This window comes from Polyodon spathula, chromosome 4, assembly GCF_017654505.1.
Source record: "Polyodon spathula isolate WHYD16114869_AA chromosome 4, ASM1765450v1, whole genome shotgun sequence".
Lineage (NCBI taxonomy): Eukaryota > Metazoa > Chordata > Actinopteri > Acipenseriformes > Polyodontidae > Polyodon > Polyodon spathula.
This window is the reverse complement of record NC_054537.1, coordinates 45,954,645-45,969,895: the sequence shown is the minus strand read 5'-3', so window position 1 is coordinate 45,969,895 and position 15,251 is coordinate 45,954,645. Positions and strand designations below refer to the sequence as shown.

The 15,251-nt window shown below is 38.8% G+C and overlaps 1 protein-coding gene across 1 annotated transcript; it reads right to left on the bottom strand.

Moving 5' to 3' along the window:
- Positions 1-3,550: 3,550 nt before the first annotated feature.
- LOC121313946 (pro-resilin-like) lies at positions 3,551-9,475 on the bottom strand. Its single transcript, XM_041246721.1, has 4 exons — positions 9,390-9,475; positions 6,387-7,723; positions 3,869-3,937; positions 3,551-3,711 (listed from the first exon to the last, which is right to left on the bottom strand). Exons 1-4 carry the CDS (start codon positions 9,473-9,475, stop codon positions 3,551-3,553), a joined length of 1,653 nt encoding a protein of 550 aa, XP_041102655.1.
- Between the last annotated feature and the right edge of the window lie 5,776 nt (positions 9,476-15,251).

Genomic DNA, 15,251 nt, shown 5'->3' with positions numbered 1-15,251 from the left:
GGAGTCAACAATGATTTACTTGTTAAAAAAATAATAATACATTAAACTCAACTGCCCAGAGTTACTTGACCCAAAAGGCTGGTTGGTACTAAATTGCGTGAGTTTAAGTTAGCCATATACTCATTGGCGTCAGCTCAATAAAGATCTGTTTAGTGCATAGGTTACTATATCTGACAGCATCTCACAAAATGTTACCTTCTTGAAAAAAAAATAAATAAATAGTCTGAATGCCAAAGCAACCAATACTACAAAAGGTGGGGCAGACTGAAAAATAACAAAACCATGATAAATAATTAAACAGATATTCAATATTGGCTCCCTTAAATATAAAATTAAAAATAGATTACAATGTTAGAGGTTACACCCTCAAGTGTAATACTTGGCACTTCACACCAAAAACATGGACATCTGCTATACTGTCATCTCTTATTTTATTCTGTAAAATGTGGGTAATCAAGAATTGAGGGGTTTAGTCACTGTTGTGCCATCCTGTTTAAAATTATTCAGTGTTATTTTTGCAGTAAATAAGGCCAATAACAAGATGACACAACTTCTGCACATACCTCTCAGGATGCGTCTTTCAGATCAATGACTTTAAGATATTGTTCATTTACTGTGCATGTACACATGCAGATGACTGAATGGGAAAGCATTAGAATGGATACTGGGTCTGTTTTATTTATTAAATGGATATTTTAACTCAATTTTAATTATGTCATTCCTGTTGGTGTTTTCCCCCACATGTGATTCATTAACCACTTTCTTAATAATAATAATAATAATAATAATAATAATAATAATAATAATAATACAGACGAAAGCAGTCTGTAAAATATCAGGTTTATACATTGTATGGTCATGGTATAAAGATCTGCCTCTGTTTGCATCATTAAAGCACACCCTGGTGCACACAGATATGCTCTGCAGGCAAAAATGGCAGATACAAATTCCAGTAGCGTCACTGACTAAAAGAATCTGAAAACAAATGACTATTCTCATGTAAGAAATAAGGCTGCCTGCCTGATGCAATAACTTCTGTGATCAGTCTTGAACATTGCTCACATACTACAGGCCCAATCTAGATGGTTCAAAACAGACTTAAATTTTAACAAAAATTGCTCTGCACAGTGTTACTTTCACCAGTGACCTATTATTAAACTATGACATTAAATCAGTGCGTTATCAGATTCCCACCAATTATGCTAGATCATAGTCATTATTTACAATGCAATATTTGGACAAAGTCACTGCTTATGTAGTAGATATTAAGACTAAGATGCAGACACTAGATTAAAAAAAAATATTGCAAAGATTACCATTTTTGGGATAGTAAGGGCCCAGCTTGTATTTAACTAATCTACAGCTTCGCAGAAATGTGGAATGCCATAAGCCATGTTTACTGGACTAAAGCCCTAAACAAACTGCCATTATTCAAAATTTTATTGTGTATAGAATTATTGTTCTATATTCAACCCCATAATTACCAGTACATGATTTTAACGATTAAAGGAAAATGTTTAGATAATCATCTATGTTCCTTTCAAAATTCCTTTGGAAGCAACGTCCTGTTACCTGTAGTGTTATATAAAGTAACTTCCTGTTTCCTACAAGACTGTAAAGGGAACATCCTGCCACCATGTCTCTGCGCTTCCCTGGAAACTTGTGGAGATGCCCAGCCAATTGAAGAGGGGTCATCCACTCGAACAGCACCTTCAACCAAGGTAGAACAAAGCAAACAAAATCCAAACTGAAAATATTTTTTTTACTCCACATCCCTTTTCTTTATTTCAAAACTTCAATAAACTACGGGAGTTAAAAACAGTGCTTAAAAATCAATCTTCATAAATTAAGCTCTGATGTATTAGGACAGACACTACAGAGGACCGAAATATAAAAGTTAAGGTAAGCTTTCTGTTCCCTGAAGGCTTACTGCATGTGTAAATTTATTACTTGTTATATTAGAAGTAGAAATAGGTTAGGAACTAAAACAAACTAAAACAAGTTACATTATGAGGAAGAGTGATGAGATATCAAAGGGGAATTGTTTGAAAATAATAAAAATTAGGTGTGGGCAACGATATGAAAATTGTACATTGATATTGTGCACATATTTCAATATCGATAATATCGAAGTCTTCCAAAACAGAAAAATATAATAACACAATTGCAATATGAAACATACATACATATAGACGATAACAGATATTTACATAAGAAAAGCAATAACTTACTTTAACTTACTGGTGCTTGAACACAAAACACAACACTCAGGTATGGCTGGGCAGTAGCTGTCACAGCACTTAGAGGGCCACCTTCTGCACAAGGTTAAATCATTCCTGGCAGAGGATAAGTTACTCCCTCTTGCCAGAACACGTTTCAAAATAAAAACAATAACAAAACAAAAACGTGGCTATGCCGTCATACATACAAATACATAAATACAATAAATAAATCATAAAACAAACAAATACAAAATAACACAAACAGAGACCCCGTTCTAAAAATAAACAACTAAATGTACAGGGCTGCTCGCTCTGTTACATCTGTTCTTTAATTAATTCGAACAATCTCACCTGTCCTGTAGCTCTAGCTAAGAGCCAGCCTTATACTCATTGGTTGTTGAGTACATTTTTGGAGAGTGACTAGGAGTGTTGGGATTTGGAGAATAGTTTGGTGTGCTTGAGAGTTTTGAATGATTACTTGGATTTGGATTTGGACCTGGACTGGAAGCACAGCCCAGCCAAACCACGTTGCACCTTGCCCAGCAGGAAACATATCAGCCATAAGCTACTACTCAACACACTTCTAGTGTCCAAGATGAACTGCGGAATCAAATGCAGCAAGCACAAAACAATTACCTCACCATAAATCTGTGATGTAGCAAAGATATGAGGTCATTTTTTGGATTCACGAGCCACTTCATTGTTGACCACTCACTAAAGACCACCATGTTGGCTTGTCACCGACTTAGGGGTGCACATCTGTAGAGAACATTTACTTGATGAGGATGTTGACATTGAAGTGGTGAATGTGAGCGACAAGCTGGATTATTTTCCACCTGTGTTTAACCCTTGTTTTGCTCACACTCTTCTGCTGGTTGTTCGTGATGACCTTGAGCAGGCTGGTCCTTTAAAACCAGTGATGGCAAAAGTGTCAAGAATAGTTGCTTGCTGTCACAAATCCAACAAGGCCACAGAGATACTAGCGGGACACTGCAAACTACAGATGTCAAATATCACAAGGTGGAATAGTCAGCTGAGGTCCATTCCGAAAATCCCTACAGAGGTCCTATCTGAGCTTAATACCAGATGCAAGCTGATACCATGTGAACTGAAAATCGGTGGTGAACTCTTTAAAATTTGGTGCCCTTTGAGGAGGTCATTGAGGATTCAGGGGGACCAGATAATCACCGTCAGCTATGTAATAACATTTGTCAGAGGTTTATGTCCTGCTGTGGCACATATTGTTGAGAAGTACAGTAACAAGATGGTATCAACCATGCAGTCATCTTTGGAGATATGACTTGCAAAGTTTGAGGAGATGGAGAATTTTAAGATGGCTGCAAGCTGGACTGGTGCAAGGGTGAGGACGTGCACAGCATGAAGGAGCTGCTGATTGAAGAGGTGACCTCCCTGCTGCCAAGAGCTGCTGACATGGCTACATCACCTCCACTAAGATAATGCATCAAACTCTTTTCATACTTCTCCCATTCTGCCCAAATGGGCAGCAGTAACACCAATACATTTGCACATGCTGAAACTCAAACTACCTGAGCCAACCCTGTCTGCCAGATCCTCTGGCATATTAGAAAGAAAAACTAACACATTTCCCATATTTATGCCTTCTAGCCTGCAGCATCTCACCATACCTGCCTCATCTGCATCTGTAGGAAGACTTTTTAGTGTTGCTGGCAACATTTTCAGGCCTGAAGATGCAACTTAAGCGACACAAAATTTGAAGAGCTAATGATGATCAGATGCAACAGATTTGATAAGTGATGGCTATCCTTGTCCTTCCTTCGTAATGTAATAAGTGACAATATATAAGACAAAATACATAATTTGTGTGTGATGTTGATACAAAATTAGGAAATGTAATGGGATTGTGAGAAAGTGGGCTGTATTTACCAAGGGATTTGTTTTTTTTGCCGAGCGATTTTAGGACAGGACTGGTTAAGCAGTTTTTTAAACTACTCACAAAACTCACTGAAGCTTTAAAATGCAAAAATGCATCTTCCATTCGCTTTAGTGTCTCAAAATCTCACCACTTGAATTTATATTTTGTCATTTTAAAGCTTCTGTGAGTTTTGTGAGTAGTTTAAAAAACTGTTCTTAACCAGTCCTGTCCTAAAATCGCTCGGTGAATACGGCCCACTATTTGGAAGTGACCGAATTGATTTAATCTAATTGGAATTGGAATTTGAGATAAAATAATTTTAATTTAATTTTAAATGGGAAAACAAAATTGTATTGGAATTGAAATTGCTGGATTTGAAGAGGTAAGTGAATTGAATTGAATTAAATTAGTGGAAATGACCACAATTCTGATCATCAGCCACCTCACAACCTAAATATTTCTATACTTCACTGTGCACAGACTAGCCAAACGGAAGTAATTAATCTTCTCTGCTTCTAAAAACACCTCTAAAAGTATGGTGTCATGCTGAATGTTGTATTATTTCGAGATGTGCATTGATCTTTGGTCTCATTTATAATACAGATAGTTTATATTTAAAAAATGCATTAATACTAGCATACTAGCAAGTAGTCACATGGACAAAATGCAATGAACCACAAAGCATGCTCATATCTCAAAATAATCCCAATAGTGCTTAATGCAGCAACTGTGAAGCAGTAAGAAAATCTGAGGAGTTTGTCGGAGGGGAAGAAAAGAGGTAGAATGCAAAAGTCTGAGAGAAAGCAAAATAGCAGTGAAGGCGAGTGAGAAGACAATTGTGAAGAAAAGAAAATAGAAGAGTTTATTAGTTTGGCGTGAACCATGACCCGAACAGGGATTTGCTGTTCCACCAGCTGTGGTCAAGTTTGGAATCCCACCTGGTCTATTTGGGGTGGGCGCAACAAATTGTATGCTAAAAAAAGGGAGGAGGCATATAAAACGTTTGCACACCACTAGTTTAGTTTACCACCTTAAATATTATTCTCTGTTGATTGACTGCGAAAAAGACAATGATGAGTTTATAGAGAAGCGATGCAAACCTGAAAACGCACAGCATAGCCATACACATGAGCCTAAATCTCATTTTCAGATCTGTGGTACCTTTTATTTAGAGCATGTATAAATAATTTTACCCTGGCATAAGCATTATTAATAGTTTCTTTTGTTAGTGAGTCACTCCTTGTGGTCTCACTGTGTTTAATTTATTTTGTTTTCCAACTGCTGTGGCAAGCATATCTGACATTTTCCTTTGACTCATCATGATGTCAATAATATTATATTATAAATTACGTGTACTTTTGTGTTGTTGATATAATCACTAGACAACAATGAACTATCAATCAAAAATGAATGAATGCCACTGACGAATGCCTTGAGACTGAGTTTGAGTAATTACATCACATAGCAACTGTCTCCAGCTTCATTCCAGATATGGATTAGATTAGAAAAGAATGATGTCTGAAAAATGTATTTTATTCATTTGTGAAGAAAACTTCAACAATCTTATATGTGACTATATTATGTGTGCGTGGGGTGTCAAAAAGTAGAACACATCATGTCATGTAGATCATCTGGGGGGCAAACCAAAACCAAAACCAACACCAACATCTGAAGAGGGCAACTTTCTTGTCGATGAATGTTTAAAGATGTTGGCAAAAGGAGAAGTAACAAGTACTCGTAAAATGAAATCAAACAATCCATTACTCCTTTATTGTAACAAGATGCTTCTTATGAACCCTCAGAGTGCAAATTAAAATATTCAATAAATAAACAAATACAGTGGATACTGAATGGTACAAAACAATATCCTTCAGGCAGAAAATAAAGAGGGAAATACAGATAGCTGCTGTAATGGTAAACTGTGTAAAAAAATAAATAAAATACAACAACCCTGCAAAAAAGGACACTTGAAACCACTGTCAGTAAAAAGACCTGCCAGTTAGCAATTCTGAGAATTTATGACACCCTCCCTCATTCTAAATACACTGTATCAGCATAACAAAGGCGGCATCTGACAACACATATTATTAAGCAACACAAAACCACTGGTATTTCTCAAAAGGATACGATTTCTAAGTGTGTTTGTGGCAGGTGTATATAATACAAACGTATCTTTAAAATAAAATAACAAAAGTTCTAGTACTACCCTTTGCATGAGACGCACCAAATAGTCTTGTTTTCAGCTAATCCAGATGCAAGCGCAAACTTGCCTCCTTCCACGTTAGCCTCCTCCCCTGAGCTGCTGGGTGGCTTGCCTCCTTCCACGTTAGCCTCCTCCCCTGAGCTGCTGGGTGGCTTGCCTCCTTCCACGTTAGCCTCCTCCCCTGAGCTGCTGGGTGGCTTGCCTCCTTCCACGTTAGCCTCCTCCCCTGAGCTGCTGGGTGGCTTGCCTCCTTCCACGTTAGCCTCCTCCCCTGAGCTGCTGGGTGGCTTGCCTCCTTCCACGTTAGCCTCCTCCCCTGAGCTGCTGGGTGGCTTGCCTCCTTCCACGTTAGCCTCCTCCCCTGAGCTGCTGGGTGGCTTGCCTCCTTCCACGTTAGCCTCCTCCCCTGAGCTGCTGGGTGGCTTGCCTCCTTCCACGTTAGCCTCCTCCCCTGAGCTGCTGGGTGGCTTGCCTCCTTCCACGTTAGCCTCCTCCCCTGAGCTGCTGGGTGGCTTGCCTCCTTCCACGTTAGCCTCCTCCCCTGAGCTGCTGGGTGGCTTGCCTCCTTCCACGTTAGCCTCCTCCCCTGAGCTGCTGGGTGGCTTGCCTCCTTCCACGTTAGCCTCCTCCCCTGAGCTGCTGGGTGGCTTGCCTCCTTCCACGTTAGCCTCCTCCCCTGAGCTGCTGGGTGGCTTGCCTCCTTCCACGTTAGCCTCCTCCCCTGAGTTGCTGGGTGGCTTGCCTCCTTCCACGTTAGCCTCCTCCCCTGAGTTGCTGGGTGGCTTGCCTCCTTCCACGTTAGCCTCCTCCCCTGAGCTGCTGGGTGGCTTGCCTCCTTCCACGTTAGCCTCCTCCCCTGAGCTGCTGGGTGGCTTGCCTCCTTCCACGTTAGCCTCCTCCCCTGAGCTGCTGGGTGGCTTGCCTCCTTCCACGTTAGCCTCCTCCCCTGAGCTGCTGGGTGGCTTGCCTCCTTCCACGTTAGCCTCCTCCCCTGAGCTGCTGGGTGGCTTGCCTCCTTCCACGTTAGCCTCCTCCCCTGAGCTGCTGGGTGGCTTGCCTCCTTCCACGTTAGCCTCCTCCCCTGAGCTGCTGGGTGGCTTGCCTCCTTCCACGTTAGCCTCCTCCCCTGAGCTGCTGGGTGGCTTGCCTCCTTCCACGTTAGCCTCCTCCCCTGAGCTGCTGGGTGGCTTGCCTCCTTCCACGTTAGCCTCCTCCCCTGAGCTGCTGGGTGGCTTGCCTCCTTCCACGTTAGCCTCCTCCCCTGAGCTGCTGGGTGGCTTGCCTCCTTCCACGTTAGCCTCCTCCCCTGAGCTGCTGGGTGGCTTGCCTCCTTCCACGTTAGCCTCCTCCCCTGAGCTGCTGGGTGGCTTGCCTCCTTCCACGTTAGCCTCCTCCCCTGAGTTGCTGGGTGGGCAGTTTCATGGGGAGAGTGAGTTTCCAGCACAGTCACTACGAGGCTGTTTGCTGCTCTGCTCAAGCACATCTGGGCTTTATATCAGGCCTTAATTAATCCTCAGTGAAAGCCAAGCTGTGACAGTTTGACTGGGCAGGCTCCAGTTCTGGACAGGTCTTGATTTATTGCGACTGAGCCCTGACCAACATTGATTTATTTCAGCTTTAGGGAGGAGGGCTAGCATTAAACAGGAAAAAAAGCACTGTTGGATTTTGGGGTTTGGAGAGGAAGGGGGGGGGGGTGGTTGGGGGACGTATATGCAAAAGGAAGCACCTCTTAATCTCCTCATGCACAGCTGAATAATGTCAATGACATACTTGACCACTTACAAATCAGATAAACCTCTTTTTTTTTGTTTAATTCCAAATAACTGCATCCTGAACATCTCAAGGACTTGTCTCACTAACAGTCTCTGATAAATAACCATAGGCAGGCAAGACACTTACATGTCAGTCAAAGAACCTCATCAAGTCTTATCTCCTGGCAAACAGTAAATCCCTGTCCACTCATTAGGGTTAATCATGACAGTCATCTGCACTCTGTAAGGCACAGGAAAACAGGCCTTTTTTTTGGACTGCAGTAAAAGAAAAGGATGTGCTTATAATTAATTATCTCATACTACATCAAGGGCAGATCTCCTGTATAAAAAAGGCCTTCAGCAGTATAAGAAATATCCATGGATGATTAAACATCTATAATGTAATGTTGCGGCCCTGGTGCTGATAGCAGAATTGGGGTTGATTTATGCATTGTTTACAGGAAATGTATACTAATGTTACCTACAGTCCTGCACAATTGCATGTTAATATCTATTTGATGTAGTTTGTCTCCATGTCTGTCTATCACCTACTTCAGTTTGTTTCAATATCATTTTTGTTGTTATTCTGATGTTCAGGTTTTTTTTTATTATTTATTGATTTATTTATTTATTAACATTAGAATCAACCTGCAAAGTATGGCGTTCATCTGGAAGTTACAGTACCTCCACCACGGTAATCATCTTAAAAAAAAAAAAAGAACAAAAAAAACAAAAAAACGTGCAAGTAATGAGTAGTTAGCTCTGAGAATTTAACTCATCTAATATTCATTTTTTAATTGATATGGTATTTTATTGTATCTATAAACTAATATAACAGTTGATTCAACTATAAACAAACAAATACATAAATAAATAAAAACAAAACAGGATGGCAAAACAGACTGAAAAGGAAGTTAAGGGAATTACAATATAATTGTAACCAACAGGACAATCATATTGCAATATTCTTCTATATCTATCATTCTACAAGCTTGTACGCAAATAAGGCAGTCTTATACAGCAAAATAGAAAAGTAGAATATTCAGCATGCAACATTTAAGTTTTTGAGTTGATTAAGTTTCTATGCCAAAATTTGTTAATTTTAATTCTGTTAAAAACCATTATGGTAAATTGTTCATTTCACTTTTAAACTATATCTAAAACAGTAATCAAACCCATCACATTTGTCATCATTAAAACGATCTCCATGACCAGCGAAGGGTGTAAACCATGTTTGTGTTTCACCTGGATGTTAATGTCTCCTCAATGTAACTATTCCCCCAATAATTCAGGGGAGCTGTTTGCTGATTGTGGGTTACCTGTTTGCACATCTGCCCCCAGTTTCAAGGTCACATCCTAACTTACCATTGTGAAAATTTGGATAATTGGACTGGATAATTTCCATGTTTTTGCTGACTCACACTAAACTTCTGGTGTAATCATCTTTAGGGAGTGAAAGCTGAATTACTATAGAAGACCTTAAAAGATACAGACGTGATGGATCTTAATACTGTCTCCCAAAAACCTCACAAAATAGAAAATAGTGTCACTAGTGTCTGATCTTTCACATATATATATATATATATATATATATATATATATATATATATATATATACACACACACACACACACACACACACACACACACACACTGTTTTGCTTTGGACTTGTACTATGTTTTTAAAAGACATTACCAGATCATTTGAAGGAAAAAGCAAATGTATTAAGGGCACAGTCTCAAGTTTTTCAGCCAAGGAGGAAATCCAAATAACTGCAGTGGGGAACAACGAGGTTCATCAACATGATCTGCTCCCGCTTCATAAATTCAGTCTGGTAGCAAGTTCAGGCTGTCCTCAGAGAGTACATGGACTGGCTGCCAAATGAAGCTGAATCAAAAGTTCAGCTGGTCTAACTTTGGATAACTGGTTGGTTTGTTAGGTCAGGCTAGATCCTAAAACACCTACAGCTGAAAACTCAGCTGTTTTAATTAAGACTAGAAAGTGGCATGTTAAATGCATCTTGTAGAAATAGAGAATTTACCCCCTCTCGTTAAAAGGAACTTATTTTTCTTATTTTTTTTTTTTTAATTACCAACACAAATCTGCTTTTTATCAATAGAATTAACACAATGAAAATACAAATACCACAATCAATCAGCCTTTCATTGAATACATGTTTTGTTGTTGTTGTTATGTTTAAAATTACCTTTTATTTATACTCACACACACACACACACACACATACACACACAATGATGCATGTGTCAGTATAAAACTTCAGTCGATGTGAAGACCGCAGGGAGGATTCATTTCTTTGTATGAACAGCAGAAGGTTGCTGATTCTGTAAAATGTGTTCTCCTAAGGCAGTTACTTTGTGAATCCCAAAAAAACATATTTTGCCTCACTGAAACAAAAGACTATGATAGACTTTTTCAAGGTTCAAAAGAACGACTTGCAGAAGTGAATTGTTTAAAAAAGCTGTTACAAAAAAGAAAAAAAAAACACTTTTGTTGCTACATATTTTGTTGAAATGTAAGACAACTTCAAAATACACAGCAGGCTTGTTTATTTAGTTTTAAAGTAAAACAAAAATTAATAAATTGTATCTTTTGTTTGAAATCCCAGAAAACTATCAATATTTAGCTACCATTCTTTAATATTAATGCGGGAATAAATGAGAAACTGGATCTAGTTAGGTGTCAACATAGGAATGAGGCTTAGGTCTGCGGAGATCATCGTATATCCTTATATAGATATATTATTATATATATATATATATATATATATATATATATATATATATATATATATATATACACACACACACACACACACACACACACACATAAGTTCCACTGCATCTACATGAGGACTTTCATTGTGCAATTTACTATATTTTTCTTTCTAAACATGTGGTAGGTAAACAGATTCAAAACTAGAAAGCCAGTTCACTATTAAAAGCCTGTCTTTTACTAAATATTCACAATATACAGTAAAATATACAATTCCCACAACATTGCATTATTAAGTAGTCATGTATTTCTATATAGAACTTAGCCAAAATAAAACTTGTCACTGCATCAATTTTGCTAAAAACAACTATACCTGAAACTTTTTTTTTTTGGGGGGGGGGGGGGGGTCTCTGACAGATGGTGGCCACTTTAACATTAAAAAAAGAAAAAAATCTAAATCAATGCTTTACTTGTGTAAAGAGTGTAATAATAATTAAAAAAAACTAATACCAGATTTCTTTTTTTTTTTTTAAATATATAAACAAAACTCAAAATAACATATATGGATAATCCTGTATCTGAGCAATGACATATTACTTAATATTGTTCAAAGAGAAAACACAAATACTCTCTCGTTATTTTGTTTTTGAACCAGTGAAAATATTGCAACAATTCCTTTCACAGATTATTTAAATCCAGATTTTCTGGACCAGCCATTTATGACGGCAACATTGCAGAATACCTTTGGGGTACACAAGCGTTAATAACTAGCCATATGCTTTGTAAGTGCAGTATAATTTAAACTTCCGTCTACCTAATTTATACTTGTTAAATAAGCATTTTGTTAAAGCTACCATCATATATTTAGTTTGTCTGGAAAAACCTATATTTTACTGGGAAACGTCCATCATTTCTCTTTATTACCAAGACCACCAGTGTAAAAGCACCATTTACAGCTAAAACAAGGGTGGGCATAATAACAATGTAAATGAAAGTGCTGGAGCACAGGAAGTTAAACCAGACAGTCTTTGCTGAGTAAAGCACTTTTCAATGTATATAGCCAAAAAAACAATGACAGTCCATTTGAACATAGAAATGTGGCTATGGTTAACTTCTAAGTGAAGACATGGATCAAAACAAAACTTAATTTCAATCCAATACACAACACACTTATTTTCAGGGTTGGGAATACATATACCATATATACAGTCTCAGACAAAAGTATTTGGCCAGGTAAAAAAAAAAAAGAGAACAACCACAAAGAACGTGATTTCTATAATCACTAGAGACACAGCTTTATAATAAAACAACAAATTATGACAAAACATGCAAAAACTAATTTCACACTTTGACAAAAGTATTTGGGCAATCAACATGTTTCATATGAAACCCATTCATTGTTAATTATTGACAATTATCATGATTGAAAACCAACATGTGATGATAATTATAGAATAAATAAATACATAATCATCAAATGCCAAAAAATAAATTGGACATTTGTGATTAAATAAGCAACAAAAAAACAGTTAGCTAAAGCGTTTATATCAATGATCTCAAAATGGCAGTGATACAACTAAACAAAAAAGGAGAAATTACCAGAAAAATCATTGGATGGGTATGGCAATGTGCCCCGCCCTTGTGTGTATTTGTTTGTTATATGTTGAGTGCGGTGTGTTAATATTGGTGTATAGTCATTGGTGTATGGGATATAAATGGGTCTGTGTAACACGAGTGATTTAAATTGTATATTTGTTAGGCACAAGGATTTCACAGCACCTCACATGCAGGTAAAATGTAATAATATGTGAGCATGAGAAATTGCACTTAATTCACGTGCAGTTGTACCGAGACTCCTTGTCTCAAATTAGCAATCAAGTCTCAGTACAGCTGCATAAAAGCAGCATGTTTTCACTCACTCAGGGTTGTGTGTTCGTAAGTGGAGAACGGGTGTGGAGAGGAGAGATTTAAAAACAAATGCTACTCATGCAAGAGGGCTCACACAGTACTTGGTTGAGTTAATCTACTTGTGTTGTCTGTTAGTATGTTTTGTTTGTCTATTTATTTTGTATACCAGTACCGTGCCCTGTGTTTTGTTTGTCTTTCAAACTTTTTATTTTCTGTTCTGTTTAATTAGTAAATGCTGAGTGCAACCAAGCACTGAGCTTCATCAAACTCCACGTCTCTGTCCGTTCTGTGTTGGTCCCTGTTTCTGGTCTGATGTCACCCACTACAGCCATCTTTGTGACAGTGGGCTATTATTGACAAACATGAGAGAACAGGAACTACTGCATCTAGCTCCAGGTGTGGAAGATCGAAAGATTTCTGCAAAATCTGGAGGAAGAATTGTTCGAGCAGCCCAGCAAAATTCTCGATTACTGCAAAAGATTTGACACAAGAATTGAGAGAAGATGGTCAAGAAATTCACAAGCAAACAATTGAACACTACCTTAACAAGGGTGATCGGTGAAAATGGGTGAAAATGTTAGGTTATTATCATAACCCTGGTTCCCTGAAATAGAAATGTAACCATTACTCCATGGCTATTTACCCTTAAAGAGGCTGTAACTTTAATAGATATCACAAAGACTACTTGTCAGAACCTGTGACACAGTCATGCCAGCCCCTGAGGGCATAAATAGACTGCATACACAGATCTCAATATCAATTTAACTTCAAGACTGTTGCAATCATAGACGCAACCTCCTTGAAGGTTAATGGTTACATTTCTATTTCAAGGAACCAGGGTTTTGATAATAACCTAACATTCCCTATCAAGAACGAAATGTAATAATTACCTCATGAGTAGAAATGCCAAAGCTGTCAGAAGGCAATTATTTCAGACAACTGGAATACCACAAGCTCGGCCAAGGCTACCTTGCGCGTTACCATGAGGAAACCTAGTACTAATAGCTAGGGCTTCAAACTGAGGGAAAATTCACCTCTATGTTTTTGTTTGAAGGGTCAGTCCAGAAGCTGCCCTCAAAACTCTTGTACCAAAACAGGATTTTGTGGAATTGCGTAGGTATGGGAGTGACCCACACTGCTGCCCTTTAAATGTCTTTGACAGATACACCCTGGAATAAAACCCACAAAGTTGCCTGCCCAAGTTTGCTCGCTCATATGCAGTCTTGACTGTGTCTGTGATCCATTTGGATAGCTTCTGCTTAAACGAGGCTTTACCATGAGACTTAGCCCCATAACAGACAACAAATTCTTCAGAATGTCTTCATTTCTGTGTTCTGTCCATATTAGCGGATGTGATTGCAAGCAAGAAAGCCTTGATAAATATTTCAGTTGAGCTGAATGCAAGGGCTCAAAAAGGAGGCTTCATAAATGTTTCAAGCACCACACTAAGCCTCCAATGAGGGACAATGTCCATATGTGGCCGAAGCTGCTGAGCTCCTTTAAAAAATTACCCTATCAGAAAGCTGAGCTCCTGGGGAGACTGAATCAATGTTGATATGGTAAGCTGAAATAGCTGCCAAATAGACCTATAGTGTAGCTTTAATTTTTAATGTAACTGCCCTTAGACAAGCACCACTGAAAACACCCCACTTCTACCCATATAGGGAACGTGTGGATGCTGCTCTGGCATTCTGCAGGTTATCAATAACCCTGTCGGAAAGCCCAAGATGGCTCAAACGTTGCCGGTCAATAGCCAGACCCAGAGCCGCAGGAATGAGCAGATTGTGACGTTTGGGCAGGCTCCACGGTTGGCCGCTCAAGATCTGCATCAGAACTAGAAACCAATCTCCTAGGCCTGTAAGGAGCTACTAATAGCACCCTGGCCCAGTCCCATCTGTTTTTCTCCAGACACAGCGGGAGCATGGCTAATGGTGGGAAGGCATACATCAGCTGCCTCAGCCACTGGTGTGTCAAGGCATCTATCGCCAGCGGTTCCCTCTCGTGTTATGGAGAACAAGTGGGTGGGACTATGATGTGAATCAATCACATGTCAGACGGAGACTATGGACCAGTGGTATAAGGATATGAGGGCAATAGTTCAATCTATTTTTCCTCCTCTGATGAGGTTTTAACCAATCACAGGCCAGGATTTACAATCAGTGGTTCATGCATATACACAGTGACATGAAAAAGTATTTTCCCCCTGTCTAATTTTATGCATTTTTCAATATTTTTGACACCGAATGTTATCAGATCTTCAACCAAAATCTAATATGAGTGAACAAATAACACAACATTTTGATACTTATTTCATTTATTTATTAAAGAAAGTTATGCAACACCTAATGCCCCTGTGTGCAAAAGTAATCACCTCCTTAGACTCAATAACTGGTTACTCCACCTTTAGCAGCAATAACTGCAACCAAACGCTTCCTGTAGTTATTGATCAGTCTCTTACAGTGCCATTTTGGCCCACTTCTTCATGCAGAACTGCTTCAACTCAGTGACATTTGTGGGTTTTTTAGCATAAACTGCTCGT